Source organism: Gallinula chloropus (assembly GCF_964237585.1).
Source record: "Gallinula chloropus genome assembly, chromosome: 1".
Taxonomy (NCBI): Eukaryota; Metazoa; Chordata; class Aves; order Gruiformes; family Rallidae; genus Gallinula; species Gallinula chloropus.
Genome location: NC_140085.1, coordinates 35,389,625 through 35,417,218, shown reverse-complemented (window position 1 = coordinate 35,417,218; position 27,594 = coordinate 35,389,625). Strand labels below are relative to the sequence as shown.

Genomic DNA, 27,594 nt, shown 5'->3' with positions numbered 1-27,594 from the left:
GAAAGAGAGGAAGCAATGTGGCGAAGCGATGGATCAGAAGCAATAAAAATGCTTTTCCTTCTCCAGCATCTAGGGAACTTGTGACTACTAATGTGGGAGGACTGAAACTCGCTTTTCCTTCTCCAGCATCTAGGGAACTTGTGACTACTAATGTGGGAGGACTGAAACTCGCTATGTACTCCTGAAGTTAATTTAAAATATAATCAACAAAGAGAATGAACGTCTGCCAAATGAGCAAGCCATTAAAATATGCCCAAACTATGTTATATAAGCAGAGTTTAATGCAACTGCATGGTAAGAAAATGCATGGAGTCGCTAAGTCTGTATGTACTACAAATCAAAGTGTTGTTTAATTAGAATTATTTTGTCACCATCTTGTGGGACATTAGGGTAACATCTGGCATACTTCTTATTTCAGCTTGTGGGTCCAATATGTGCTGAATAAAATGGTGAGGAAGTGATTGCTCTAAATATTACGCTGGTGTCAGCACACACTATACTGTAAAATGAGCATTTTAGAGCTCCTGCAATTTTACTGTGCTGCTGAGCAAACTTTCCTGTCTGCAGGCCAAATATTTCTCCCAAAGGCTGTACGCAGATTCTTATAAAAGTTGGCACAATAAAGGGGGGAAAGAAATCAGATTGCTAACATAAACAGCTATGTCTTCTCAGAGAACATCTCTGTTTCGGCCATCTGATTTCAAATGGTTTCCTTAAGCCCTAATTTATTACTTCAAGTTCAGAAACTGTGCCTAGCCTGAAGATGCTTAGGAAATACACTCCCTCTCTCCATCGGTCCAAGCAGTTGGTGTCTGATGCAAACTTTTCTGGGTAAATATGAACCAGATGTTCCCCTATCTTAACTCGTGAACTTCTGTCCTGGGTTTCTAACCTCAGTCAGTGCGAGTCGGCACAGGACAAGGGGCTGTGCAGGTTAGCATGCTGCTTGCAGAGCTGTCTCAGTACTCCTCCCTCGCTGCCCGTGCTCACCAAAACACATGATCTTACCAAGGTTGCTGTATACAGCACCTAGCACAACAAAACAGATTTGAAGTGAACAAACACACGACACTGTGGGTTTCTAAGAGAGGTGCTAAGCCTGCATGGGTTGGTTACAGCAGTCCCTCCATGCCAGCTCAGCCCATGGATGCCTTGCAACCAGCTCTTCTGCTGCTGCCCTGTCAGCTGAGGATGTTGTATCAGAGAGTCTGCAACAGAGAAATCTGGAGTCAGATTATATTTCCCAACTGTTAATAAAATTTCCCCTGGAATAAAAGTAGAGGAGCTGGCGCCACTTCATGTTATTCAAAACCACAAATTTCCTCTCCCTCGCAATCTGCCAGAATTACAGACTCTTTTGCAACTTCTTAAAAATTCAAGATGTTTTCCTCAAGTGAGCATCCCCCTCCTTCAAAATGCATCCAGGGAAAATTAGTGATCCAATTTAGCACTCTGTTAATGAGGAGATGGAAGGGTGATAGTGAACCAGACACATGCACAGGAATACATTAACAAGTATTCCATCCCTGCATATCCCTTGGCCTGGGGGTGTGAAAGGATTTTGTAGCCAATATGGATAGGAACGATGCTCTGCGGCCAAGGTGAGGAGCATAAGTTATGTGTGAGAGAGATGAGGAGGATTTCTTCATACACAGCCTCACGGCTGCCCTGAGGCCAGTAAATGGGATGGCTTTGCTTCACTGGCTGTGGCATCAAATTGTTGCCATGTTTCTTGGTGCTCTTTTGGCCTGTACTGCTCTCCACATGGTGGGTGTGTGGGCATGTTTTGGAGCAGCTGTTGTGGTTCTGTGTGGCAAGGTTCGAGGGGAGCTGCAGGGATGGCTTCTGCAAGAAACAGCTAGAAGCTCTATCCAGGCCCCACAGAGCAAACACCAGCTGGGTTCAAGGCCAGACCCACAGCTGACCAAGGCTGAGCCAACCAGCAAGTGTCACAGTGCCTCTGGAAATCACATTTAGGAGAAAAATAATTGCAAGCAGCTGTGCTTTGCCACCAGAGAAGGGAGTGAGAAGAAATTTTGCAGACACCGAAGTCAGTGAAGAAGGGTGAGGAGTAGGCAGTCCAGGTGCCAGGGAGAAAGATCCCTCTGCAGCTCATGGAGAAGACCATGGTGGAGCAGGTGGTCCTCCTGCAGCCCATGGAAGATAATGAGGAGCAGAGACCCCCACCTGCAGCCTGTGGAGAGACCCCACGCTGTAGCAGGTGCAGACATATGGAAGACAGTGTGACCCATGTTGGAGGATCCTGGTAGGACCTGCAGCCTGTGGAGAGAGAACCCCATGCTGGAGCAGGTTTGCTGGGGAGACTTGTGACTCTGTGGGGAACCAGGCTGGAGCACTGTGGGCCTGAGAGACATTCTATGATTCTATGACTGTACCCCATAGAAGTGACCCATGCTGGGGCAGCTGGGGAAGAGCTGAAGCCCCATAGGAAAGGACTACTCATGTTGGAGAAGTTCATGGAAGATTGTCTCCTGTGGATGGGACCCCACACTGGAGCAGGGGAAGAAGCTTTTGAGTTGAGGGCCCGCAAGATGGGGAGACAGAGTCCCTCCAGTAAGTGAAGATAAGGTTCATGACCATCTGAGGAACCTGAACACACACAAGTCCATGGGACCTGATGAGATGTATACCAGAGTCCTGAAGGAATTGGCTGATGTAGTTGCCAAGCCACTCTCCATGATATTTGAAAAGTCCCAATTATTCATACAGGTCAGGAGATGATGTACTTGAAAGCAGCCCTGAGGACAATGACTTGGGAGTGCTCGTAGGTGAGAAGCTGGACATGAGCCACCAATGTGCATCTGCAGCCCAGAAGACCAGCTGCATCCTTGGCTGCATCAAAAGAAGTGTGGCCAGCAGATCAAGACAGGTGATTCTGTCCCTCTACTCTGCTCCAGTGAGGCCTCACCTGGAGTACTCTGTCCAGCTTTGGAGCCCTCAGCACAAGAAGGACATGGACCTGTTGGAGCACATCTAGAGTTAGGCCATAAAAATGATCAAAGGGCTGGAGCACCTCTCCTGTGAAGACAAGCTGAGAGAATTGGGTTTGTTCAGCTTGGAGAAGAGAAGGCTCCAGGGGGACCTTATAGTGGCCTTCCAGTACCTGAAAGGTGCCTGTAAGAAAGCTGGGGAGGAACTGTTCACAGGGGCATGGAGCAGTAGGATGAGGGGTAATGGTTTAAAACTCAAAAAAGGGAGATTTAGGTTGGGTATTAGGAAAAAGTTCTTCAATATGAGGGTATTGGATCACTTGAACAGGTTGCCCAGAGAGGTAGTGGCGGTCCTATCCCTGGAGATACTCAAGGTCAGGTTTGATGAGGCTCTGAGCAACCTGATCTAGCAAAGATGTCCCTGCTTACTGCATAAGGGTTGGACTAGATGACCTCTAAAGGTCCCTTCCAACCTTGTGCATTTTATGATTCTATGTTTTTTATCTATATCTGATGCATGGCAGGGCCTGTTCAATATTTCTTGTCTGGATTTATAAGAAGTTCCTTTTCATGTTAAGAAGTACCTTTGACTTTAAGGCAGGTATGTAGGGAGCTGGGTGGAAAATCATCAAGCAAATTATTTCACAGCTTTTAACAGCATATGTCACTTTATATCTTTCCTTTTTCAGTGTGTTACAGTCCTTCTGTCCTGAGGCCTCAGGTTGTACAGAACATTATAAAATAGACCACTGATGTCAGCTGGACCCTCATTATTATGGTAACAAACTTGTGAAATTTGTTACAGGCAAGAAATGCTGAGAACAGTCAAGAACTCTAAACTGAAGAAGACATCTTTCATATTTGATTTGCCTTATTGTTTCCAGTAGGCTGAAAGAGAGATGGCCCCTGGACTTTATCAGGACAGGAGATCTGCCCTAAGCAGGACACAACAGATACCCCAGCACTGAGCCTTAGAGGCAACCTGCCATATTATGTGGGCCACAGCTACGCTCGGGACACCCAGGCTTCTTGAAAGCATCTGCAGAAAGAAATAGGGCTCAGTTGTGAGATTGACAGAAGGCACTTCTGGGTAAACAGCTGCCACATCATCTCTAGGTGATGCTAAGGCATGAGCTCTTCACTGACCATGGAAGTCCACAGTGGATGGAAGCAGCTCCTTCCTTCGTGGCTTGTGGGTGAGCACTTTCCTGATGACAAAGGATCAACACAGTATCACTGAAGCAATGACTGGGTCAACCAGGCAAGTGTGGAAAACTAAATCACTTCCCAGAGGAGCAAGCAGGGTGTTTATATAATCTTATACATGCTCTGAATAGAGCAATTAGGAGCATACACTTTTTAGGAAGAAGATCTAGATTTGAGACTCTTGTCTGCTTTTTGTAGCTATGTAAGGATGGCAGCCTGTCTCCCACATGCCAATAGATCACTTTATGTCCTCATTATCTAATATGCTGATATTTTTAGCTCATATGGTAAAAGCAGTGTGAATTAGCAGCACAGCATACAACCAGATAGATCTTTAAAGCAAAATATGCCCTCAGATGTGGATGAAACTTCTGCTTTAGGAGTGAGTAACTCTTGTGCAGCAATGAGGAATTTTCCTGGCAACTTTTCTAATTAGACAGATATCTTAAATAACAACTCCCAAGTTAAACCCCCCCAAGAGTTATTCCTGGGTTACACCATTTCTCCTGTTTTCCGATTAGCAAGAGCGTATTTTGAAAAACAGCCACATGCTTCATCCTGAACAAAACACTGATGGAAGACACGTAGCCAGGAAGAAACGTCAAAACCCCCCAGGGCCTGAGGTCTCAAATGGGGATCTCCACACCATCTCCATGCAGCAGAATGACACACACATTACTGTGATTCAGAGAAGGGCTGGAAATACACCCTGGTATGGTAAGTTGTGGGACTGGAGCCAGAAGTCTTGTCTTGTGCTGAACAGTGGTCACACGAATTCACGTAGGATTTTAATGTGCCACGTTACAAAAACACCCTACCAAGGTGCTTGTTAGACTTGCACCAGCTTCTGCCTTCTGACATGGAAAATGCCACAGGCTAGGTGAGGCGTTTGTATGCAGGGGGTGGGTAGAAATATTGAAATAAAAATGTATCTGAATATGTGTTTCTAGGGCAATAACATTAAAATATGTTACCTTGCTTTTTCAGTGGATGAAGCAGAGAGAAAAAATCTTGAAGAGCTAATTTGTCCAAAAGAAGGTTTTTTTGTCAGTTAGAAAAGTCAGGCTCATCCAAAAAATTTGAAAGTTTGTGGTGTAGGGAACAAAACACACAGAAAGAAGAAGACACTGCACAGCATGGGATTGCCTGTGGATATATTTTTATTAAAATTTTATTATTCTTAGAGCTTATGTATAATTTATTATGATGGTAACAACATGGTGCTCATAACAATGGTGGGGGGTTTTGTATGATTAGGGGCTAGGTGAGCTTTTCAGGTAGCCAGAAGCTCATTTCCATTTTAGAGATAAAGCTTTGCCCATCCCTCTGCTTAAATAAGGGGTGCAAGTTCCAGCTGGTCACAGCGCTCTGGCGTTGGCTCCCTTTGCTGCTCTGAAAACATCCCGAATGTTGCATTTCCTGTGAAGCAATGCTGGCGACAGCTGGCCAGGCAAACACATTGCAGGAGAGCGCTCTTCCAATCCAAAGAAAACCTCCCTCTTTCATGCCTGCCTATCCACACTTTCCACAGATCCTTTGCAAAATAATCCCTCTGAGTATCCGTTTGGCAGCATAATATGAAAAATAGACCAGGCCACGTGAGAAAGAGGGGCAACGGATCTGCAACCCTGGCAGGGAAGAGAGGACTTTAGAAGTAAAATTCTCTCTGTGCACTTTCTAGCCTGGCGTTTGTGTCAGCATACAGACACACGGAGGTTTGTGTTTTCCCTTTGAGGTTAGAAATACAAATGTACTCCTCTTTTTCCCTTCTCTCTCCGCAGCAGCAAGCAGAAATTTAGCTGAGGAACAGGGGAGCGTTAGTTTTCTGGCAAGAGTAGTAACAAACTCAAGACAGAAAACAATCATTGAAGGGCAAAATGATTCTTAGCTAAATACCTTGTAAACCCTGATGAAAGGGGCTACTGGTAGCAGCTTTCTTAGCCCTGAGTTGTGGGCCTTCCAGGAGCAGAAGTACTAGCAGTGCTGCTGTTTTCTTTACTGAGGTGTTAAACAAATGTTTTTACAACGAGCTTTTTTTCTGCAAGACATTTGAAATACAAAGCATTAAAAAGAAACTTTCCACCCTCTGATTTTACAAGCACAAATTTCAGTTGGTGTTCTGTGCAACTCCTTTTTTCATTATTCCAGCTTCCAGAGGAACACCAAAAAAAAACCCACCCCACCGCCTCACGGAGAATGATGAACTGACCGTGAATGTCACTGCCATGATCAATGAATGACTGCCAGAGACAACTAAAGTGCAAAAAAGGATTTCATCCCACCAGGCATAAATATATGCTGCTGCTATGAATCACTCTCGCCTTTTGCATACAGAAAATTCATGAGCTCTCCTTGAACGTTCCTTGCTTCTGTAAATCAGACTGTAAAAGAAGACCATACAGTGATTTCAAAAAGAGTCTTTCAGTATTCATAAATGCAGGGTTTTGCTTTCCAAAACAAAATGTAATGGTGTGCAAGACAGAAATAGCTTGTTTTATTTCAGAGAAAGAGTGTGGTTCTCTACCATTTACAGCATGGCTTCTCCCTGTTGCATGCTTTGTTTAATTATACAAATAAGATTTGAAAAACATATGTGGACAAGAAAATTTTGTTGCAGGAATGGAGATAAAAAACACACACAGATTAAAGAAGGAAACATTTGTTTATTAAAAGGAAAAGGTTCTGGATGGCAGCACGGAGTCAGACATGAGACAGATGAATGTATGCACAGCTGTTCGTGTTTAAAGGCAGAATATAGACATAAATACAGTTAGATCTTTGCTCTGCTCTGCTGCTACAGTATTTTTATACAGCTGATTCAAAGGAATATCTGTCATAACTGAACACAAGAAGAAATTTATCAGAAACAGAGCACAGATTGCTTCTCTAAAGCCAGGATAAACAAAGCCCAGAAAAGCCTCTCAAGCAAGCTATGGTATTGCAAAATACACTTAATTGTGCAAAAGAAAGCCACCTTCTGTGAATGAGAAGATTAAATGTCAGATTCAGCTCCAAGTCAGATAGCTTGTCCTTCTGTCTGAATAGAACAGAAAGTAATTTTCTCCTGCTATCATTGCAGTTACTGCCCTGTCTGAAGGAAAGCCAGTATTGTGAAGTAGGAATGCACTTTAAAAGCCATAACCTACTTTTTCTGTGATCTATTCAACCTATTTCCAAAGCACACCACAGAGAGAGAGAGAGAGGCTGATAACACCCCCCTCAATGTTTTGGAGTGGGTTTTGTTTTTAATGCATACAGACAAGGAGACCATCTTCAAAACTCATAGATGTTCTAGAAAAGGTGGCCAAGTACTATGGGAGAGCAAAGCATGCTTTACAAGAGAGGCCATGAGCTGGTGCAGAGGATACCTGAAGGAGACCTGCAGGAAAGCTGGGGAGAGACAGTTTGAAAGAGTACATAGCAATAGGCTGAGGGGCAATGGTTTTAAACTAGAACAGGCTAGGTTTAGATTAGACATTAGGAATAAGATCTTTGCTATGAGGGCAGTCAGACACTGGAACAGGCAGCTCAGAGAGGTGGTGGGGGCCCCATCCTTGGAGGTGTGGAAGGTCCAGCTTGATGAAGCTCTGAGTGACCTGATCTAGTGAAGATCTCTCTGCTTACTGCAGAGGTGTTGGACTAGATGGCCTTTAAAAGTCCTCCCAACTACATTCTATGATTCGATGATACAAATGCTTCCCCAGGGTTTTCACTCTCTACCTCGGACAACATTATCTCATAGTGGTTCTGCCACACTGAACTCTAGTCAGTGATTCTAAGTGAATTGCCTTAAGCAAGTAAGATGTCGTGTAACTGTTCCATACAGGAATAATTATAACGGCATTTTGAGTGCAGCTTTTGGCATTTTGTTGCTCAAGTACAAAACTAGAAATATGGGAGTGTGTCGTGTCACGAAAGTTAATTTCTGGGAAATGCTCTGGGGGGGGGCTTCTTCAAAGTGCAGTTGGAAATTGCTTTAGCTTATAAAAGCAACCTGGATTACTATGAAATCTCAACTGCAACATTTCTCTATGATGCTCATTTAAATATTGATTTCCTATTTAAATATTCAATTACCTGTCTTCAAAACTATTTTTGTACATCGTTTTCCTGTTCTCTAATTTAAGTTAAGCTTAAAATATTGCAGCATATTTCTGTTACACTTCTAATTAAAGTATGTGTAGATTTCAGCAATCTATTTGTTTCTTTATGGAAACAATAAAACCCAACCCCTCACACTTCTCACTAATCTTATTTAAAGCCCTGCATGATATCAGAAGCACTTGCCAGATAGTAATATTTTATTCAGAATCTGAATTTCTCAGGGATCTCATGTGTTACTACAATAAAACTGCAAAACCATAAAGCCCCTCCTTGTTCCATGCAACTTTTATTTCAAATAATCAAAAAACCTGAGAAGTTATGCTAAACATATTCTAGGTTCCAGGAGTGGAAGAAAAACCCCGAAGCTTTCCTTTATCTTTTTGAGTAAGTTAGATAAGAAAAAAACACAACCATCCATTGGAAAACTGCATAGACACATATCAAATCACACAGCCATAACTCTTCCCATTAACGTGGGATTGGCTGACTGCACATCACTTACACCTGTCCTGGGTGAAAGATAAGCATACTCTGCTCATCTCTACAGGGAGAGTGGCACCACAGAGCACACCAAGATGAATTCAGCTAGGCTGGAGTTAATGACCCATAGACAGGATTTCTAGGACCTCTACTACCTCTGAGATAACAGCCTTTGGGGAACTACAGGGACAATACATCTAGATGACGTCTTCATGAAGAGATGTCACACAGATTGTCAAGAGGAGGCTGAGGGGAGACCTTATCACCACCTACAACTACCTGAAGGGAGATTGTGGAGAGGTGGGTGATGGTCTCTTCAGCCAGGTGACAGAAGATAGAACAAGGGGAAGTGGCATGAAGCTGGGCCAGGGCAGGTTTATATTGAATATTAGAAAAAAAAAAATTTACTGAAAGAGTTGTCAGGGCCTGGAACAGGCTGCCCAGGGAGGTGGTTGAGTCACCTTCCCTGGATGTGTTCAAAAAAAGGGTTGATGAGGTACTTAGGGATATGGTTTATCCTAGGATGGGAATGGTTGGACTTGATGATCTTCAAAGGTCTCTTCCAATCTTGTGATTCTGTGATTCTGTGATGGTGGTACATTGCTTCATAGGACACCAAGTGACATTGTTAGACAGATGTCAGCAACAAGGTTTTTTACATGTAGCCCAACTCTGGCATCCGGTATTCAGATAAGCACCATATACGTGCCTGTGTGTGCATACACACAGGCAACTAAGTGCAGCTGTGTTACCTAATATTTGATGCTGTCATTGACAGGATTGAAAACATCCTGGAAGACATCTAACACACTATTGTCACAACCATCTTTAACCATAACCATTCCCTAATTATGCTTTCTGTAAGGAATAGTGACTGGATAGTTCAGTGCTTCATTTCCTAAACATAGACCAAAGCTGGAGAGCTGTGTGGCTGACCGGCCGTGGGCAGCTTGGCACCAGCAGACCCACGAGGTGGAGCTCGCAGCGCTCTCATGGAGCACCCCGCTGCTCTGGCAGGCATCTCAGCTGCCCAGAGTGATGGAAATCCACAGCAATATCAGCTAAAGGGGGTGGAAACACACATAATGCGAGTACAAACCATGAATCTTGTTTTATTGCACAGAACTTCTAACACATCAGCATCAAGTCTTCAAATTCTTCAGAGATGAGCATCAGGCTCTTGGGACGAAAAGTTGGTAAGTTGAAAAGGGATGCTTGATTAAGCCCTTTTTCTTAAGGAAAGCAAAATCCTAAAGACAAGGAAATCACAAAATGCCAGGACACACAGGTACTTTCTCCCTAGACTAGCACTGAAACTCCAAAACAAGGATAAAAAAGAAAATATGCAAAAAATTACATTACATATGGTTTATCCAGAAGTTGATCCTGGGCCAGAGGGCTCGCTCTAATTATAGAAAGTACATTTTTACTCACAAATGAATACTATTGCACAATAAAAACATGCTGAATTGAATATTGGTTTAAAATTCACTTTGCTAGTGGATTTTCAGAGTGACTCTGTGGCAGCAGAGCTGAGTGCTTGCTAGCCCCTTTACTGGGGTTTCAGGGTGAAAAGAACATGGTCCTCCTGGGGATGAAGGTGGAATGCAGCTCCCCTTCTGCCACAGCAGTTGTCAAGGGACCGTGCTATAAAGGCATTTGTCCAGGCTTAGCACAAGGAGGAGGGAGATTATTTCAGATTTCTGCATTATTTCAGTGGACAATTTACAGAGAGACCCCTTAAAAGATAGCCATGAATATGGGAGGACAGCTGGACGCTGGCGTTCAGTTTGTACCTCTGAAGTAGGATTTGCTCCCATGGAAAACGTTCCTGAGACTATAACCTGCTTGTGTGGCAGGTATTCCAGTATAAGCTGATGTATATTACTGGGAAGAGGTATTAAGAATGGAGTTATTCTGGCCATAAATAAGTTTAAGTGTTTCTGCAACTTTTTGTACTAAGCTTTTGATACCTCCCCCCCAAAATAAAGCAAATATACTCTGGCACCATTCACACAAGCATATTTATTATATAAATATTTTATAAATTACAGGATTTTAATTATAAATGTAAACATTTCTAGGAAAATAATGTTTTATATTCTTATTAATGTTTACAACTAATATAAGGCACATAGTGCAAAAATACATTTCTGATGCAGAGATCACAAAATAATTACCTACATGTGTTACCTAAAAAGTAGCTGCTTACGCTTCTGTGGTACAGTATTGTTTTAATTAATGCATATTTCTAATTCAGGGCTAACTTTGTGGGTAAAAAAATATGATATAGCTGCCATTTGATCTACCAATTGTGCTGGCATGCAAAACACAGATTTGTTTTTCAGAATGCATGTTGTCAGAGAGAGCATGATTATAGTTATCTGGTACGTAATGGAAGTTGTTATGCCCCTAGAAAATTTTATTCTGAATACCTGAGAGTTCACCCTGAAACATGTTATCTTTACACACATATATTTCTACAGTTCTGGACTGTATAGTAATATGAAACAATGAATCAAAGAGATTGTGTTTTAAACCTTTTAACTCTTTCATACACTTTTCCAGAAGAAATAATTTTAACTGGCAGATGTTAGAACTGCATTTACAAACATCAAGAAAGGTGGTTAGTAGGTCAAGAGGGGTCCTTCTCCCCTTCTACTCTGCCCTGGTGAGACCACACCTGGAATATTGTGTCCAGTTCTGGGCCCCTCAGTTCAAGAAGGACATAGAACTCCTTGAAAACTGAGACAAAGATGGACACCCAAACCACTGCGGGGCTTGATGCCGCCCCTACTCAGGGTTTTCACTAAGGTTACTGATAATTGTGTTGAACCTAAGAGTGACACACACTAACAGCCTTGACCAATATGCCACTGACCAGTATAAAAGAGCAAGGTGGAGATGTGAAGTAAGTACATATCCATATGATCACATACAAAATGCTATGGTAAACAGAATACACTGCTTGGACAGTATACCTGGATGAGAGGCAGGGACTGAAAATCAGATATCCAAGCTGTTTGCTTCCTTAATTTCTTTTCCTGTAACCACAAAAAAACCTAAGCCTAGGTGTTTAAGGTGTGCTATAGAGACTACAGAGGTTAAACCACACCTCTCAGGATCACTGCTAGTATTTGAGCACCACAAAGAATATCATGAAAGGGATGGGGGAGGAAAAAACGCTTCTACTGACAGAAAAACACACAGATCTATAGAAGCTATCCCAAGTGTGCTGGTTATATGCTTTTCTGCAGTAAGTTGTTGACAGGTGATTCCTAAAGGGTTTCACAAAATTGGAAATACTTGAAATTATTACGTGCCTTCTCTATGTAACAATAATTCTTTCCATTCTAGATTTTAGTACAGCTGATCAAGAAAAGGAGTGGAGTATAAATGTTACTGAATAAAGAATTGCACTGATTAGTTGCAGGTGAAGTATTGCAATTATACAACATTTTAGAGTGTTACCCATGGTAGTAACCTGAGTGCAATTTACTTGCTAATATATAATGTACATTGACCGAATGCCTCTCCGTTAAAACCTGAAGGTTTATGATTGTGGTTTAAGCACTTGCTAGCCCACAAACAGGTAATACATCCCTGAATGTATTCCTGAAGAAAACAGGAATTCTTAGTAGTGAGCATTACAGTAATGAGCATTACAGAGATGAAAGAATGGATATATACACACAGCACCTATAATTTGCACCTAAACGGCCGATGTTCCCGCTTCGATGACCTTACCACATCAGAACTCTCACTGTATTTGAAGTTGGAGACCAATAAATGTGTTTGGAACACATTTTCCACAAAACCCTCCACATCTTCCATATATTTTAGTGCCATCCTGGGAATCAGACAAAGAAAACCATCAATCAAGAAAAGTTGTTAAAATCACACTTGTACAAAAAGCTCCTGGATGTCTGCAGACAATAGATCCTTTGACAAATTGTACCAACAAATACTAAATCAAGAGAGAGCATCAAAGCAGCAAAATGAGCATGGAGATCCTTCCTCAGTATCGCTGTCTACCTTCTTTCCTGGCTTACCATCCAAGTTTATCTTAAACTCTGCACACTTACTGCTCTTCATGGAATCATAGAATGGGTTGGGTTGGAAGGGATCTTAAAGATCGTCAAGTTCTAAGCCTCCTGCCATAGACTGGGACACCTCTCACTAGACCAGGCTGCTTAAGGCCCCATCCAACCTGACCTTGAACACTTCCAGGGAAGGGGCATCCACCACCTCCCTAGGGCAACCTGTTCCACTGCCTCACCACCCTCATAGTGAAGAATCTTTTCCCTAATAGCCAATCTAAATCTACCCCCCTCCATTTAAAACCATTCCCCCTCATCCTATCACTACATGACCTTCTAAAAAGTCCCTCCCCTGCTTTCTTCTAGGCCCCTTTTGGGTACTGGAAGGCTGCTATAAGATCTCCCCAGAGCCTTCTCTTGTCCAGGCTGAACAAGCCCAACTCTCTCAGCCTGTCATCATAGGAGAGGTGCTCCAGCCCTCATTTTCGTTTCCCTCCTCTGGACCTGTTCCAACAGTTTCATGTCCTTCTTATGTTGGGGACTCCAGAACTGGACACAATACTCTAGGTGGGGGCCTCACAAGAGCAGAGTAGAGGGGCAGAATCACCTCTCTTGACCTGATGGCCACACTCCTTTTGATGCAGCCCAGGATATGGTTAGCCTTCTAGGCTGTGAGCATCCTTTGTCAGCTCATGTTGAGCTTCTCATCCACCAGCATCCCTAAGTCCTTCTCAACAGGACTACTCTCTATCACATCCTCTCCCAGCCTGTATTGATGATGAGGATTGTCTGGAGCCAGGTGGAGGACCTTGTGCTTGTTAGTGTTGAACCTCATGAGGTTCACATGGGCCCACCTCTCCAGGTTACTCATTTAACTAGTCTTCTGGTTTCCCACATGAATCAAGAAGGCAGCAAGCAACCTGTAGTAGGGTAACTTTAAAAAAATGGGGTTTTGGCTTGTTTGTTTGGGGTTTTTAAAGTATTATTAGGTATTTTCATAGCATTTAAAAAACTGATTAATATAAGAACAGGCTGTTAAAATCAGTAAAAGAGGGTGGCAGGCAGTGTAGACCTGGCTTATATTCTGTGATTAAACATATTTTTTTACATTATATCTGAAAGAAGACTTAGATGGGCCAGAGACCTTGAGCACTCTCTTCAATTCAGAACTAGCATTCACTAGAGAGGTGTCACTTGCACCCCTGGAGATATAATATTCCACGTTATAAGAGCAGGTAAAGGAAAACAACATTGACTTACGTGGGATTTGTGTATGTCAGCAGTTGCATAGTTGCCCTGAGCAATCCACCTAACCGTGCTGGATAACCTCAGACCTGTACCAGCCAAATTAATGCTGAACTGTCCCTAAGAAAAACAAAACAAAACACAGAGGTAAAATACAGAGCTGATAAGAAGAATTCAGAACACTAAACCACATTATATTGGCATATCTGCACATGTCATTTAAGGTATAGTTGTATATTAAGTACTCAAAGGTATGTACTTAACAGGGGTTGGTTACAGCGCATCATACCCTGTTTTCAGACACTCAGGACATAGGCACACCAAGTAGCACCTGTGTATCAGCTGACCTGTAGCATCTGTACGCAGAATCTGAATACAGAACTAACCTCAGACAATTCCAATTATTTTAGCCTCCTTTCTACATATTAAATTTTAATTTACCAAGAGTATGGACTTGCAACATGCAAGCATGAAGCTGGCTTTTTTTAAAGACTTTATTTCACTTTTTAAGTGCTTGAACATTTTGGAAATAACATGTCCAGCACCTACTACTACCTGGAAATTACAGATAAATTGCTTCTTAGCCACCTAATTCTCAAATTTTTGCAAGCATCATCATCATATCTTCCATTCCTTTTTCAGTATAACAAATAACACAATGGAACATGAACATAAATGGAGGTTAAAATAAACAAACCCATTCAAAACATTTTATTGATTCTAAAATATTTGCCTATGCAAATAGACACTCTGAAAAACAAGCTTTAAAGGAGAATCAGTTCTGATGAGAATAAGAAATATATTAAAAGTAACAAACTTCCTTGCCTTGATAAACAAACTGGGGTACAGTAAATGATGGAATTTCATTCACACAGAAGCACAATATGTAGTGCTGCTTTCACAGAGAGCCTAAACTTCAGTTTAGATGGCACTGCAATCAGAAAACTCCTGCATACCTCCATGCAATTCTCCCAAGGACTGAATTTCTGTATTCGGACCTAATTCCAATTGTCTAAATCCTGAGATCAAAGCTTTAGCAAAGTTAACATTTTTATTATGTATGATAGCTTCTGTATTTATTGGTTAACATCATCATCATAAGATCTATTTGTATATTAGTATTAGTATTTGTGTGTGTATATATGTGCATTCATGTATATAAAAAAGAAGCCTTTATTCTTGTAATTTGATGAAATTCCTTCATAAAAAATCAGTGTTACATTGTCTGAAATGGCAGATGTATTTTGATACCACTTCCATGCAAAATTGATGTGTTTATAAGCACTCATATGCTCAGGATGATGTAACATAAGCTTATATGGGTAGGGTAGGTTGTTCAAGTACCCAAAAGGTGGAAATTTTCCACTTTTTGAAGTGCATAAAGAATCTGGAGGAAGTTCATGCAAACAGTGTGGAATCCTTTCCACAATTAACAGGCCCAAAGTAGCTTCATTCCCAGTGATACAATTTTGCAAAAAGAAATGAGGAATGCTATGTACAATTACACTGACAGCTGTCAAACCCACCTAACTGAGGTCCTTCACTTGCGCCTAAATTGGACATAAATTGTCTCTAGCTGCCCTAGAATGTGTCAACCCTTACAGCCTTAAGTTTGAGCACATAGGATAGATGGACAACGGGGATTTACCTCCCTGCAAGTCTGAGCTGGTCCCTTTGCAATCAGTCAAAAGAAATACGCACTCCCAAAGGACAGCTGACCTCATCCTAAGGTGTTCAATTAACTTAACTATTTTCAGGGGAAGCCCTTTTCCACCAAAGGACTCCAAAGGCAGCCTGGGTTGGTAAATTCAGCCTTGGACTAAATCTGCATTAGCAAGGAGGACACTACAGTATAAGCAGATCTCTACAGTGAAAATGATGGGCCAGAGCCCCCACTGTCTGTATACAGTACACAGATCAGGGTTTTACTTTGGACTAACTCTCCTCCAGTCTCATAGTCCTCATGAGCAGTTAGAGTGCTCCTTCTTCTGGAGCCCATTGTTCGGTTTAGTTTTGTGCAGGAGGCATCCTGTTTGTGTCTTTCAAGACAGCTCTGTGATGTGAACCAATAAACACTAAACTGGGACAATATGGAGATTAACTGAAAAAGCACCATCTAATCCAAACTAAAACACTAATGTAGACACACCAGTGGATATATACATTTTTAATTATACCACTAAACAGGATTAATTTCCTCTGGTAGTCCTCAAAGATATGAAGCATCAGGAGGGAAACAGAAAAGATAAGAAAAAATCTGCAGGATTATAGAGAAGCAAAGTCATTGGAGGGGAGCAAAGATTGAGAAGGGATTAAGGGAAACAAAGGATACATCACGCCCAGACGGAGGGACAGCAGTATATGAAAATGTAGAAAGCTGGATAGGCACACAAGGAGCCCAGAGGGAAAGTGTGGAGTAAACAGTTTGAGGGAGAAATAGGGTGGGAGGAAGATGATGGAAGACGAAAAAGAAAAAAGAATAAAAAAAATCCTTATTAATGAGGTACACAGACAAGACATAACAGGAGATTGGTTTATAACCTTACAGCTCTAAACCAGTCACACAGATGTCTGTTTTTTCCCCTATTACATGCACATTTCACAGGGATCATAAATACCTGTGGACATCTGGCAGCACTGTAGCAATCCCCAGCTGTAGCAAATGGAACTGCTCTCCCAAGTATAGTCTGAGCAAAAAGAAAATCTGTGGCTAGAAAACAGAAAATTACTCAACACTGAAACTGCTGCAATAGAAGGTTAGGTGAAAACAGTGAGAAAAGGCATTAACAGGGTGGGGTTTGGTTTGGGTAGGGATTTTTTGTTTGCTGTTTGTTTTGAGGGGCTTTTTTGTGAGTTTTGGTTTGTTTTTTTTTAGAAACTATGCTTTTAAACAGTCCATTTTGGCTAATGCAACATCAGTCCAACCCTACAAGCCTGGTTTTCTTTACAAGATTGGAAGAGGACAGATGTGCATCTGGATGCAGCTCCAGGTGAGCTGATTGTGGGCCACCTTGCCACCTTCAGGCAGGGGCTTGGAAAAGCTGCAAGATTCCTTGTCCATTTAGTATGTCTGCCAACGTCTGAGAAGGGACTAACTACATCAGAGGAATATTTTCCGAAGAAAAATGTGCCAGGGACTAAAAGGAAATGGAATAACCAGGACATAAAGTACCAGTCTGTAAGATTCATGCCACTTGACCACTTGGGACAAAGTAACAAGGGAAGTGGTGCTGGTTTCTCTTGGTTTGTTTGTTTTGGTTTTTTTTTTCTTTGAAATTCCCATTGAATTCCCAAAGGAAGGTTTTTATTTGCCCAAAAATGGCACAAGTGGATCTGTAAGGGAGTCAGAACGGTGATTTGGTAATCACGACCACGTGCAGTTTCAATGGAACACTCACACAGGCTAAAACTGCCAGGACACTTACTTTTGATTTGCATGGAAGCCACATCAAATCTTATTTTGCTAAAAACCGTGAAGCCAGCTGCAAGGTAATCATTTCGACAGGCACAGTCTTGCCTTCTGCTTCCATTGAAAGGACATTCATATGGATTCTGCAGCCTAGAGAACAGCAAAGATTCAGTTTTCCCTTTGACATTTTTCCATAACATAGTATCACAGTGAGAAAAAAATCCATCGCAGGGTGAAGCATAAGAACTACTAAGCAACTGAACAAGTAGCTCAGCTATTAATCTTGGCTTGGCTGAAACACTAATGTAGATTGAAGCCGTTTGTAATAAAGTCAAGACAGAAAATTATTAGAATCCTTTAATGTGATTAACACAATTTCAGCCTGGAAGCATACACATCTCTGGTTGCATGTTTATATGCCTGGACATTCAAAACAGAAGATCAAAGGAAAGAATTCTACCCATCTGCTCTCACAAAAGTTAAGTATTATTTTATTCTTTTATTTTAGAATGAATAAATGAAATTCATGAAGTTACAAAAACACTTTTGTACCTTAATCCATACACTTCAGAAAAGTTGTCGGCTTCACCTTTTACCAATGTCAAATATTCTTTGGGATTCTCTAAGTGCATGTCTGAGCAATAAATCTGGAAGAGAAAACACAACTCTTCAGCAATTTTTAAAAAGTTATTATTTCATAAGAATATGTTCTCATAAAGCCTCATAAATATTGAGTACCTTTATCATCCTTCCCATAACGTTAAGCAGGTATTCACCGTCCTTTCTAGTCCCTTTTTTAATCTGGATATCTTTGCAGGTAGTAAGAACTTCACCTTCAAAATGAATAATTAAACCGTTTAATATTTCAGGAATAGGGCTTAGTCTTAGGGCTGACTTCTGTATAATAGTGCTCCAAAGATATTTATAGCTTTTGTGTAAGTAACCTGGGAAAACATTAACTTTAGCTGAAAATTACAGCTGTCACTTACATTCTTCCTCGTGGCAGATCTTTCTGGCATCTGGTTTTAAACGGGGCAGGCACAAGTCACTGGATAAGCCACTTTCAGTCATACATTCTACGGTCCTCTCCTTGACTCCTGCTCCACAAGACACTGAGCACTAGAGGAGGATAGTCATCAAGAGTTAGGTTAGAAGGTAGTGAACAATTAACATAATTAAGTCATTCCATAATTCAGTTTGAGGCAGCTATGAAAAATGAGCTTACAAATCTGTACTCACTTTGGTCCACTTCCCCACTCTCCAGGTAGCTGCTTGTGAACATCCTTTGATATTACATCTATCAATGTATGGGGATGGTTCTACTGGGCATTCTCGGTACACCACTGTCCGAAGGCCATGAGCGTGCTGATCTTGAACATGATGGATTCCAACACAGTACGTGATCCTCTGCTGGTAACCAAACCCACAGCTGGCTGAGCACTAAAATTAAATCCCCAAGCACGGGCATTATTTCTGTGAAACAACCTTCCTGAGGCATTCCAGTGACAGATAAATCAGCTCTGATCCTCACTTTGACAGAAGCCTGCAATCTGATGATGCACCAGCCCCAAGGTAGCTCACAGCATGCAGAAGCGAAGGTCTGCAATAGTTACACACATAAGGAGATGGAAAGTCCCACGCTGCCCTTTTTTCAGCTCACAGAGGTGCCAGAGCAGGTCCCTCCCAGGAGCACTGTGCACACAAGCATGCACATATAGGCAGTGCAGATGTGCCAGGGGAAAGAAGGCACCAGTGAGGCACTGGCACAGGTTGCCCACAGAGGTTGTGGAAGCCCCATCCCTGGAAGTGTTCAAGGCCAGGTTGGATGGGGCTTTGGACAACCTGGCCTAGTGAAGGTTCTCATGGCAGGGGGTTGGAACTAGGTGATCTCTGAGGTCCATTCCAGCCTAAAGCATTCTTTGATTTTATGATCCATCACTTCACTGAAACCAAGGAAAAGATTTCTGTTTACTTCAGTGAGATCAGCTTGCAAGAGAGTTTCATGGAAACCAGCAGAGGAATCCTGTTGTAGGGGCTGCTGTCCTCTAGCTGGTGTCCTTAGGTCCCAGGGGGGCTAGCAGAATACTGACAACAGCCACTACAATAAATTATGGCTGATCGAAAGGTTCTATGTGGAGGAAGTTTACACACCCATGTTTGGATGAAAATGTTTTTGTTTTTTTCCTGCTCTGCACACACAGTATAGGTTTTACAGCAATACAGCTCTCTTACATGCAAAGTTATATAAAGATGTGTGGTTAGTTTACCTGAGATAATTCTCCTGTAAGCACAACGTATTTGGAGGTAGCTGCCCCGCAGGTTTTGGTTGATGGAGGCTTTGTGGTAGGATCACAGAAGCTTTCATACACTTGCAGCTGGTTTTCATCCACACACCTAACCCTTCGGTGTATTTCTTTCCTTCTATATGATGCTGAGCACTGAGAGTGAGAAAGCCAGACATAGTTTTCATACTTTAATTAGCCATTTACAGAACAAAGTTATTCACCAATTGCCACACCCCAGTAAAACCCAGACCACGACGCCTTCTGTGACATCTGCTATCCATGCCAGACTGAATTACCCACTGAATCAGAAACCTTTACTTTGAAAACAAAGTGCCAGTGGTTCTGAACTGAAAAATCAACTGAAAAAGACAGTAGTGCATATTGATACAACACTAGCTATTGAGGGAGATGGAGGGACAAATGAAAACGTCAGGCAGGATGGTAAGGTGAATGTAAAAGCTCTTCTGCATGAAAAGGGAAGAGCCAAAAAAAAAAACAACAAAAAGGATTTCAGTGAAATATGAGAGTAATAAGCTGGTCTTGAAAGCAAAACCAAAAACATCCTGGGAAGCATGTGCATGATATCACACACATAAATGAAAACACAACTGCCTGTTAATGAAACCAGCGGCAGCTCTGGGCAGCAGTGTCTGTTGAGCCTGTGCCCTGAGCATCCTCAGACCACTCCCCGAGCCACGGTGGTGGGATGGAGAGTCACCACAGTTCTGCCAGGACAGGATGAGACCTTTACAGCCACTAAAATCCAGAGAAGTGGAGGCACAGGCTAGGTGATGCTTGTCAACTGCATGTCCCCAGCTACCTGTGCCTCGACTAACCTGTTTGAACTTGCTGTGATAAAGGAGGAAGACTAATGATGCAGGGAGATATGTTTTGAATGCAGTAAGAGACAGACTTTTCTGTACATCACTTTAGGGGTTATCCATAATTTTGGTTTTCTCTCTCCCTATTTATTCATGTGTTTGCATACATGAGTACAAAAGATACTACAATTTTTACTGTGTAGAAGAGAGTCATTATGTGTTTTAAAGTGACAGCTGTCTCCTGAAGGTATTGTTAGATTTTCTTAAATACAGAAATGCATTTTATTTTGCTTCCAATGTTTTCTGGTAAGTCTTCCAATACAGATCTTGAAAACTCTGGTGTCCAAAGGTCTTACCTCTAAGGTTTTTATTTCCAGCTGCCATTTCTTTTGCATTTCTATCCTTTTAAAGCCTTTTTTAAAATGATATTTCATAAGGAGGTTTTATTAAATATTTTGTGCACTTTTAAAATAACTGTATTCAGTTTTCACAGTTCTATCAATAGGAACCTGCTCGAAGCTCCACTGGGAGCTTTTGCCTACAACAACAGATAAGTAAATCCCATTTAAGAGAGCAAACAAAGCCTTTGACTTTTGATCTGTCACTCTTCAGCTTTGCAAGCTTGACCTTCAAAATATCCAGCATGGCCACTTGTTATTCTGCAACATAACAGCTATTAGAAATGTATCCAAAAGTGAAAAGAAAAGAACAAAAACTTAAGACATCACTCAGCTGCTTCGTACAAGTTGAAAGCCGTACTTACATCTTCCCATTCATCTGCCAGCCACTGGTACTGCACGCAGGCAGGCAGCCAGCAGCGCCGCTGGCCAGCCGGACGGGTACCACGATTACACATCGCTTCGCTCACTCGACCCAGGCCCTTCACCTGACAGTCGACATCCCTTTGCTGAATCCCCACTCCACAGGATACAGAACACTAAAAGCGATCAAAATTAGTTCTTGTCAGCCTGAGAGGAGACAGTGGCCAGAAGGTGGTACGTTTGCTGTTATCACAAGTTCTTAGGATATTAATTAAAATATACTTCACTGCCCCCCACCATGCTAGTCTTTCACTGTATCTGAAGAAAAATTCAAATTTGTAAGAAATACAAGAAATAAAAAGAATCACAGGATTGTAGGAGTTTGAAGGGACCTCCAGAGATAATCAAGTCCAACCCCCCTGTCAAAGCAGGTTCCCTAGGACAGGTTGCACAGACAGGCATCCAGACGGGTCTTGAATATCTCCAGAGAAGGAGACTCCACAAACCCCCTGTGCAGCCTGTCCCAGGGCTCTGTCACCCTCACTGTGAAAAAGTTCTTCCGCATATTGGTGTGGAACTTCCTATGCTCCAGCTTGCAGCCATTGACCCTTGTCCTGTCCCAACAGACAACCGAAGAGGTTGGCCATTTCCCCCCGTGTCCCACACTTCAGATATTTATAAGCATTAATCAGATCCCCTCTCAATCTTCTTTTCTCAAGGCTGAACAGCCCCAGTTCTTTCAGCCTTTCCTCCTAGGGGAGATGCTCCAGGCCCTTAATCATCTTAGCGACCTTCCGCTGGACTCTTTGCAGGAGATCCCTGTTTTTTTTACACTAGAAAGCCCAGAACTGGATACCAAGTGGGGCCTGACCAGGGCAGAGTAGAGGGGGAGGATTACTTCCTTTGACCTGCTGGCCACGATCCTTTTAATGCACCTCGGGATCCCATTGGCCTTCTTGGCCACTCAGGAACACTGCTGGCTCATGGGCAACTATGGCAAACGCATCCAGATTACCTACACTGATCTTTCTGCTTGTCTTAACACACAGTTGGAACAGTCATGATAGTTACATTCAAAGCAAAAGTTTAGACTTTTACAGGATTAAACCATTCAGGTTCTGAGTTTACCTAATCCCTTTATTAAAAAGAGACCGACATTCTTAGTTGTTTTCTTTTTACAATGCAAATACTAAAATGCAAGAAAAGAATCCCAGCATTTCACATTAGAAAAATGTTGCAAATGATGCAGCACTTTGAGGATACCTCTCTTTATTTTGGAGGTAGCACTAAGGATTTTGAATCCTAAGGGGCTTAAAAAGGTTCATGCTGTCTGTCACCTGCCTCTTTTCCTCCTTCCTGGCCAAAGGTATTTCACTACCATACTGTGGCTGAGATAGACAGCCCCTTTTATGCCAGTCAAAAGCACGATCACTTCCCACAGCCTACCTAAAGGCTCACATCTAATCATAAAGCAGATATTGCTCTATCAAGTGTGGCAGGTGGAACGTGTTGTTATGTGGGGAATTATGTTTTGAAAGAGTGAGCAAAATGCAAAATATTGCCACATGCTCAGGTATGCACAATTTCACACAATGAATGATGTTTTACAAGGCTGGAGTGGGGAAAGGCAGTATTTGTGCCCACAAGCCCTTTTGCTTGTCCTTCCCCCCCCACAAGCTGGCTTCAGTTCAATATTCAGGCTGTGATAGCAGGTACAGCGATGCTACTGAATTCATCACTGAAGGTAAGAAGTAAATTTAAAAATTTGCTGTTATTTTGAGTTTACAAGGGAAGTTGAGGGAGTAAATTGAGTCCTAAGTATATATTCAGTCCAAAACTCAGGTTACCGAAACCTTTCAGTTTTCACAGTTATTTACTTTTAATTAGTCTTAAAAAAAGAAAAATAACATAAATAACTACTAGCAATTTGCAGATTTCATTGTGATGTGCATATAAAAATCCCACCTTTCTGGCATTTGCACTGAAGCAGCGTGTCAGGGATACGATCTTGTCTTGTACTCTCATAGAAAAGATAATTATAGCAGATTTTACATACCTCTTTCCATCTGCTGGCCTTCCAAGCAGGACATCTTCTGGCTCTGCATGTTTTGTACATCCGTGGTTTTTTCAAATGTCTGCAGTTTTCTTCTTCTATTTTAGCTTGGAAGCTATTAAAACAGTGCACATCACGAAACTTCAAACCTTTTCCACAGGAAACAGAACACTGAAAAGAGAAGTGTATTTCATTACTAAAAATCTCGAAAAAAACCCCCAAACCAACCCAAAAAACCAAAAAACCAGAAGCAGCTGTGGCTTTGCCCAAAACGGACTCCAGCTATGGGAATACATTTCTGTGTTATGGTACATCTGCTATATGTGAAATTTTTGTATAAGCTCTCTCATACCAGGCGTTACCCATCAGACACCAAACATTTCTCACACCTTGTTCATTCATTTATGTCATCAGTGACAAATACCTGACCTCAGCCATCCATATCCACCCAGGAGACAGCTTCATATTCCAGTGTCACCAGAACACGCTCTAGCAGTTCACTGTTTCTAGTACACACGTTGCTGTTTTAATGGAATATCATAGCCATTAAAGTAAGGGAAATGCAAAATCATGGGTAGGCATGTTTCCAGCTATTAGACTACAAAATCATGTTTGCTCTGGCATCTCTCTTCCATGGGCTTTGGGTATCTTGCTGTATGCGACAGTGAAGCAAGAGATGAGGTATAAAGGTTCAGTCCTTGGCAATGCGGCCTTGCCCCATGGCCCCGATATTCCACTCCCTCTAGGAAGTTGCTACTATATGTACAACTGGCTCCTTCTCTCCCACCCTCCCTTCCCTCCAACATAAAACCAATGGGGCTGCAGATACCCATCCCAGTGAAACCCACCCTGGCAGTGTGCAAGAGCTTGATTAGAGCATGTCGGACAGATTGGTCTCTTCTCAGAAGGTGCCATTCCTCTGCTAAATTGCTGGACTGCTTCAGTGAGGTTTGGATTTAATCTTGAAAATCAGGGCTGTCCTATTCATCTGCAGAGCTGCAAGTCCTAGGAAGCCGTCAGTCCAACAGGGAACATCTGAAGCACTTCCAAATTAGGTGTCTACTCAGACAACTTATCTTGGACCACGACCATTGTCAATGTAAGCACTTCATTATTATTATTATTATTATTATTATTATTATTATTATTATTATTATTATTATTATTATTATTATTATTTCTTGTAATTAATCTTCCTATTTTACATCATACCATCAAAAAGTTTTGATCAATGGAGACAATTTGTTTTCTGTCCACAAAGAGAATGTTTAGATTATTCTAGGATTTCCTCCATACTTTATTTTACACTGGACAAGCATTTCCCACACAATCAGCTAGATAATTAATATTCAAATCAAAATTTAATTTCTAAGTGGATGGGGAAAAAAGGATTTAAATATAGACTTTCTTCCAAAGCACCAAATGTATTTCTCTTCCTTTTTTTAATTTTACATTACATCATCATCTACGTGACACTGTAACTTAACCAAACACCTTTAAATACATAGACCTTCTGTTTTCAGGACATGAGGCTCAGCTCATACACCTTTCAGTACAAAAACTGACACATACCAGCCTGAGAACAACAGCTGGAGAGAAGTTGTTAAAATGTAGAGTAAGTATAATAAATTAACCTCCTAGGTAAGAAACGTTTTTCACAGGAACAATAACTATGCTTTCTGAAACAGAATTTCAGCGGGCTCACTTGTCCTCAACACCACGGGGATTCCTCTCTGTCCGTAAATGCATTTACATGTGTAATCTTAAAGGTTTAATTGAAACTGCCAATGTGTTTAAAATTAAATCTTTGTAGAATAAAGCAATCCGTTTGATTTATCACACAGGAGAATGGGTAGTATGTTTGTCTCATGTGATAATAATTATATTTGCAAAAAGATTCAGGTATTGATTTGGCCACAACTTGCCTTTTACATGTCTGAGATATAATTCCATTAAATAAAAATGCTTGTTTCTAAATCAAATCCTTTTGCTCTCATCAAAACATTTCAATTTATCATTTTAAAATACTGTTCATGTAGTTCTACAGTTTATGCTTCATTAACTTAAACTGCTTTAAGCTAGGAAGATAAAAAAAAACCCACCCCAAAACCTGGAACTTTAATCTCTGAACACTGTAGGACAGAATGCATAAAACTCTACAAACCATATTATCAGAAAAGCATTTCAGATAACTCAGCTCTGAATTCAGGGGGTTTAATTATCAAAGCAGACAAGATCACATGCATACACAAAATTTAAGACACTGATATTATCTTGGTGATTGATTCTACTCTCCTGCAAAGCTTTTCTTTAAGAATTTCAACCATAAAGTAGACATGAAGGACCCCTAAACTCTGAAGAATTTTCCTTTTTATTCTTCAGTAGTGATGAAGTGAAGAAGCACAGCAGAGAATTACTTAACCTCCTCCTACAACATGTGAGGAAAAGGCAGCATGTCCTGTCCCTCCTTTCACGGTGCCTTTCACCCATGAAAGATAAATCAGGCTCCAGAGCCCCACTAGCCCCATTGAAGACCGTGTCCAGGCAGAACTGCAACTGCAGAAGGTGTCCTCAGAAGTCTCAACCCCAGCAGGTGAGGCTACTGCAGCACAGAATAATCTCACTCTGATTTCTCATTTGCCCACAATATTAAGACAACACTTTTTGATACATATACACATGCTTGCCTATACATCCTGTGCAGGTCTCTAATTCAACAAAAATGAAGGGCCAATAGCTGCTAATATCATAGAATATGCAAAGAAGTCTTTTACCTTGCATCTCAGTCTTCTAAAGATCATAGAATGTGTAAGGTTGGAAGGGACCTTTAAAGGTCATCTAGTCCAATCCCCCTGCAGTAAGCAGGGACATCTTCACTAGATCAGGTTGCTTAGAGTCCCATCAAGCCTGATCTTGAATATCTCCAGCGATGGGACCACCACCTCTCTGGGCAACCTGTTCCAGTGATCTACCACCCTCATATTGAAGAACTTTTTCCTAATATCCAACCTAAATTTCCCCTTTTCTAGTTTAAAACCATTACCCCTTGTCCTACTGCTACATGCAATCTTCTGATAGTGTCTCTACCTACTAGACTCAACTTCTACACAAGTTAAAATTAGGTCTTTTTGTTGGCATGGGAAAGTAAAATACCAGTTTGGATTCTATGAATAAGGGAGGCGTTATGAACAGTTATTTCAAATACTGCCTTAAACTTTCTTTCACTCAAACAGTGTTTAGCTTTGACTCAAGCTAGCTGAAACCTATTGTCATTGTAATGTTCAGTACAGAAAAAACAAAAGAAAGATACTTAAAATCTGCAAGTAGATATTATTTTAAATTATGTTACAAATATTTCTGTATTTAAAATAATTTAATTATAAGAAATATAATTTAACTTTCTATTTAAAATGATTTTGAGTCATCTGATATTTTTCTTTGTCCTTGCTGTAAGAGACAGTAAGTTACAGAATGTTGCAAACCAATACCAAGAAAATATCCCTATTTAAATAACTTTTTCCAGGTAGTTTTTTCACTCCATCTTAATTTAACATTATCTTTAGCAATGTAAAGATATGTGTTCAACAGGATGGGATCACATTGAAAAATTTAAATGCATTAATTCCTTACAAAGTGTAAGTTTTCCAGAAATACAGAGACAGCATTTCTCTATATATATTTGATATCCTATTCTATCATGTATTCATAGAGTTACAGATCTGATCTTGTGTTTTCCTGTGTCCAAACCTCCTGTTGAATAAACTTTACACTGAAAAAGAAACTTAATTGGGCAAGAGGTAACCCACTAGTGTCCTAAAACTATGGGTTTCAATTTATGAGCTTTTGAAGTTGTTGATGTTGTTGGTTTTGTTCTGTGGGTTTTTGTGGCTTTGGTGTTTGTTTCATTTTTAAAATTTAAGTCATGGAAGAAAGAACACTGAAGCTTAATTCATTAGGTTAGTGTAGTTTTGCTGTTTTGCTGCAGGAAAGCAAGATCCCGGTATTTTTAAAAGCTAACACACAGAGAGAAATATTAAGCAGCTATAAACCTCTGCTTAAATACAATTGCCCAAACCTAAAAACAAGTAAATTGCCACACTAAGAAGTGTCTCAAAGCAGTCTTGCTTGAATCAGCTGCTTGAGGTACAGCATCTCCTGGAATTTCATGGAGCAGCTCCTGCCCGCCTCAGCATGGTTCCACAGGGCAGGTTCTTCTCCCACAGTGACCATCTCCCACAA

General features: G+C 41.3%; 1 protein-coding gene across 1 annotated transcript in view; it reads right to left on the bottom strand.

Moving 5' to 3' along the window:
* Positions 1-12,501: 12,501 nt before the first annotated feature.
* Positions 12,502-27,594, bottom strand: part of ADAMTS20 (ADAM metallopeptidase with thrombospondin type 1 motif 20) — a gene marked incomplete at both ends in the record, with an annotated part of 99,163 nt that continues 84,070 nt past the window's right edge. The window contains 11 exons of the mRNA XM_084272636.1: positions 12,502-12,591; positions 14,042-14,146; positions 16,645-16,736; positions 17,452-17,585; positions 17,988-18,082; positions 18,174-18,268; positions 18,425-18,554; positions 18,675-18,875; positions 19,703-19,873; positions 21,305-21,478; positions 23,359-23,526. Of these exons, the coding sequence (XP_084128762.1) occupies positions 12,502-12,591; positions 14,042-14,146; positions 16,645-16,736; positions 17,452-17,585; positions 17,988-18,082; positions 18,174-18,268; positions 18,425-18,554; positions 18,675-18,875; positions 19,703-19,873; positions 21,305-21,478; positions 23,359-23,526 (1,455 nt within the window). The remainder of the gene's footprint in view (positions 12,592-14,041; positions 14,147-16,644; positions 16,737-17,451; positions 17,586-17,987; positions 18,083-18,173; positions 18,269-18,424; positions 18,555-18,674; positions 18,876-19,702; positions 19,874-21,304; positions 21,479-23,358; positions 23,527-27,594) is intronic.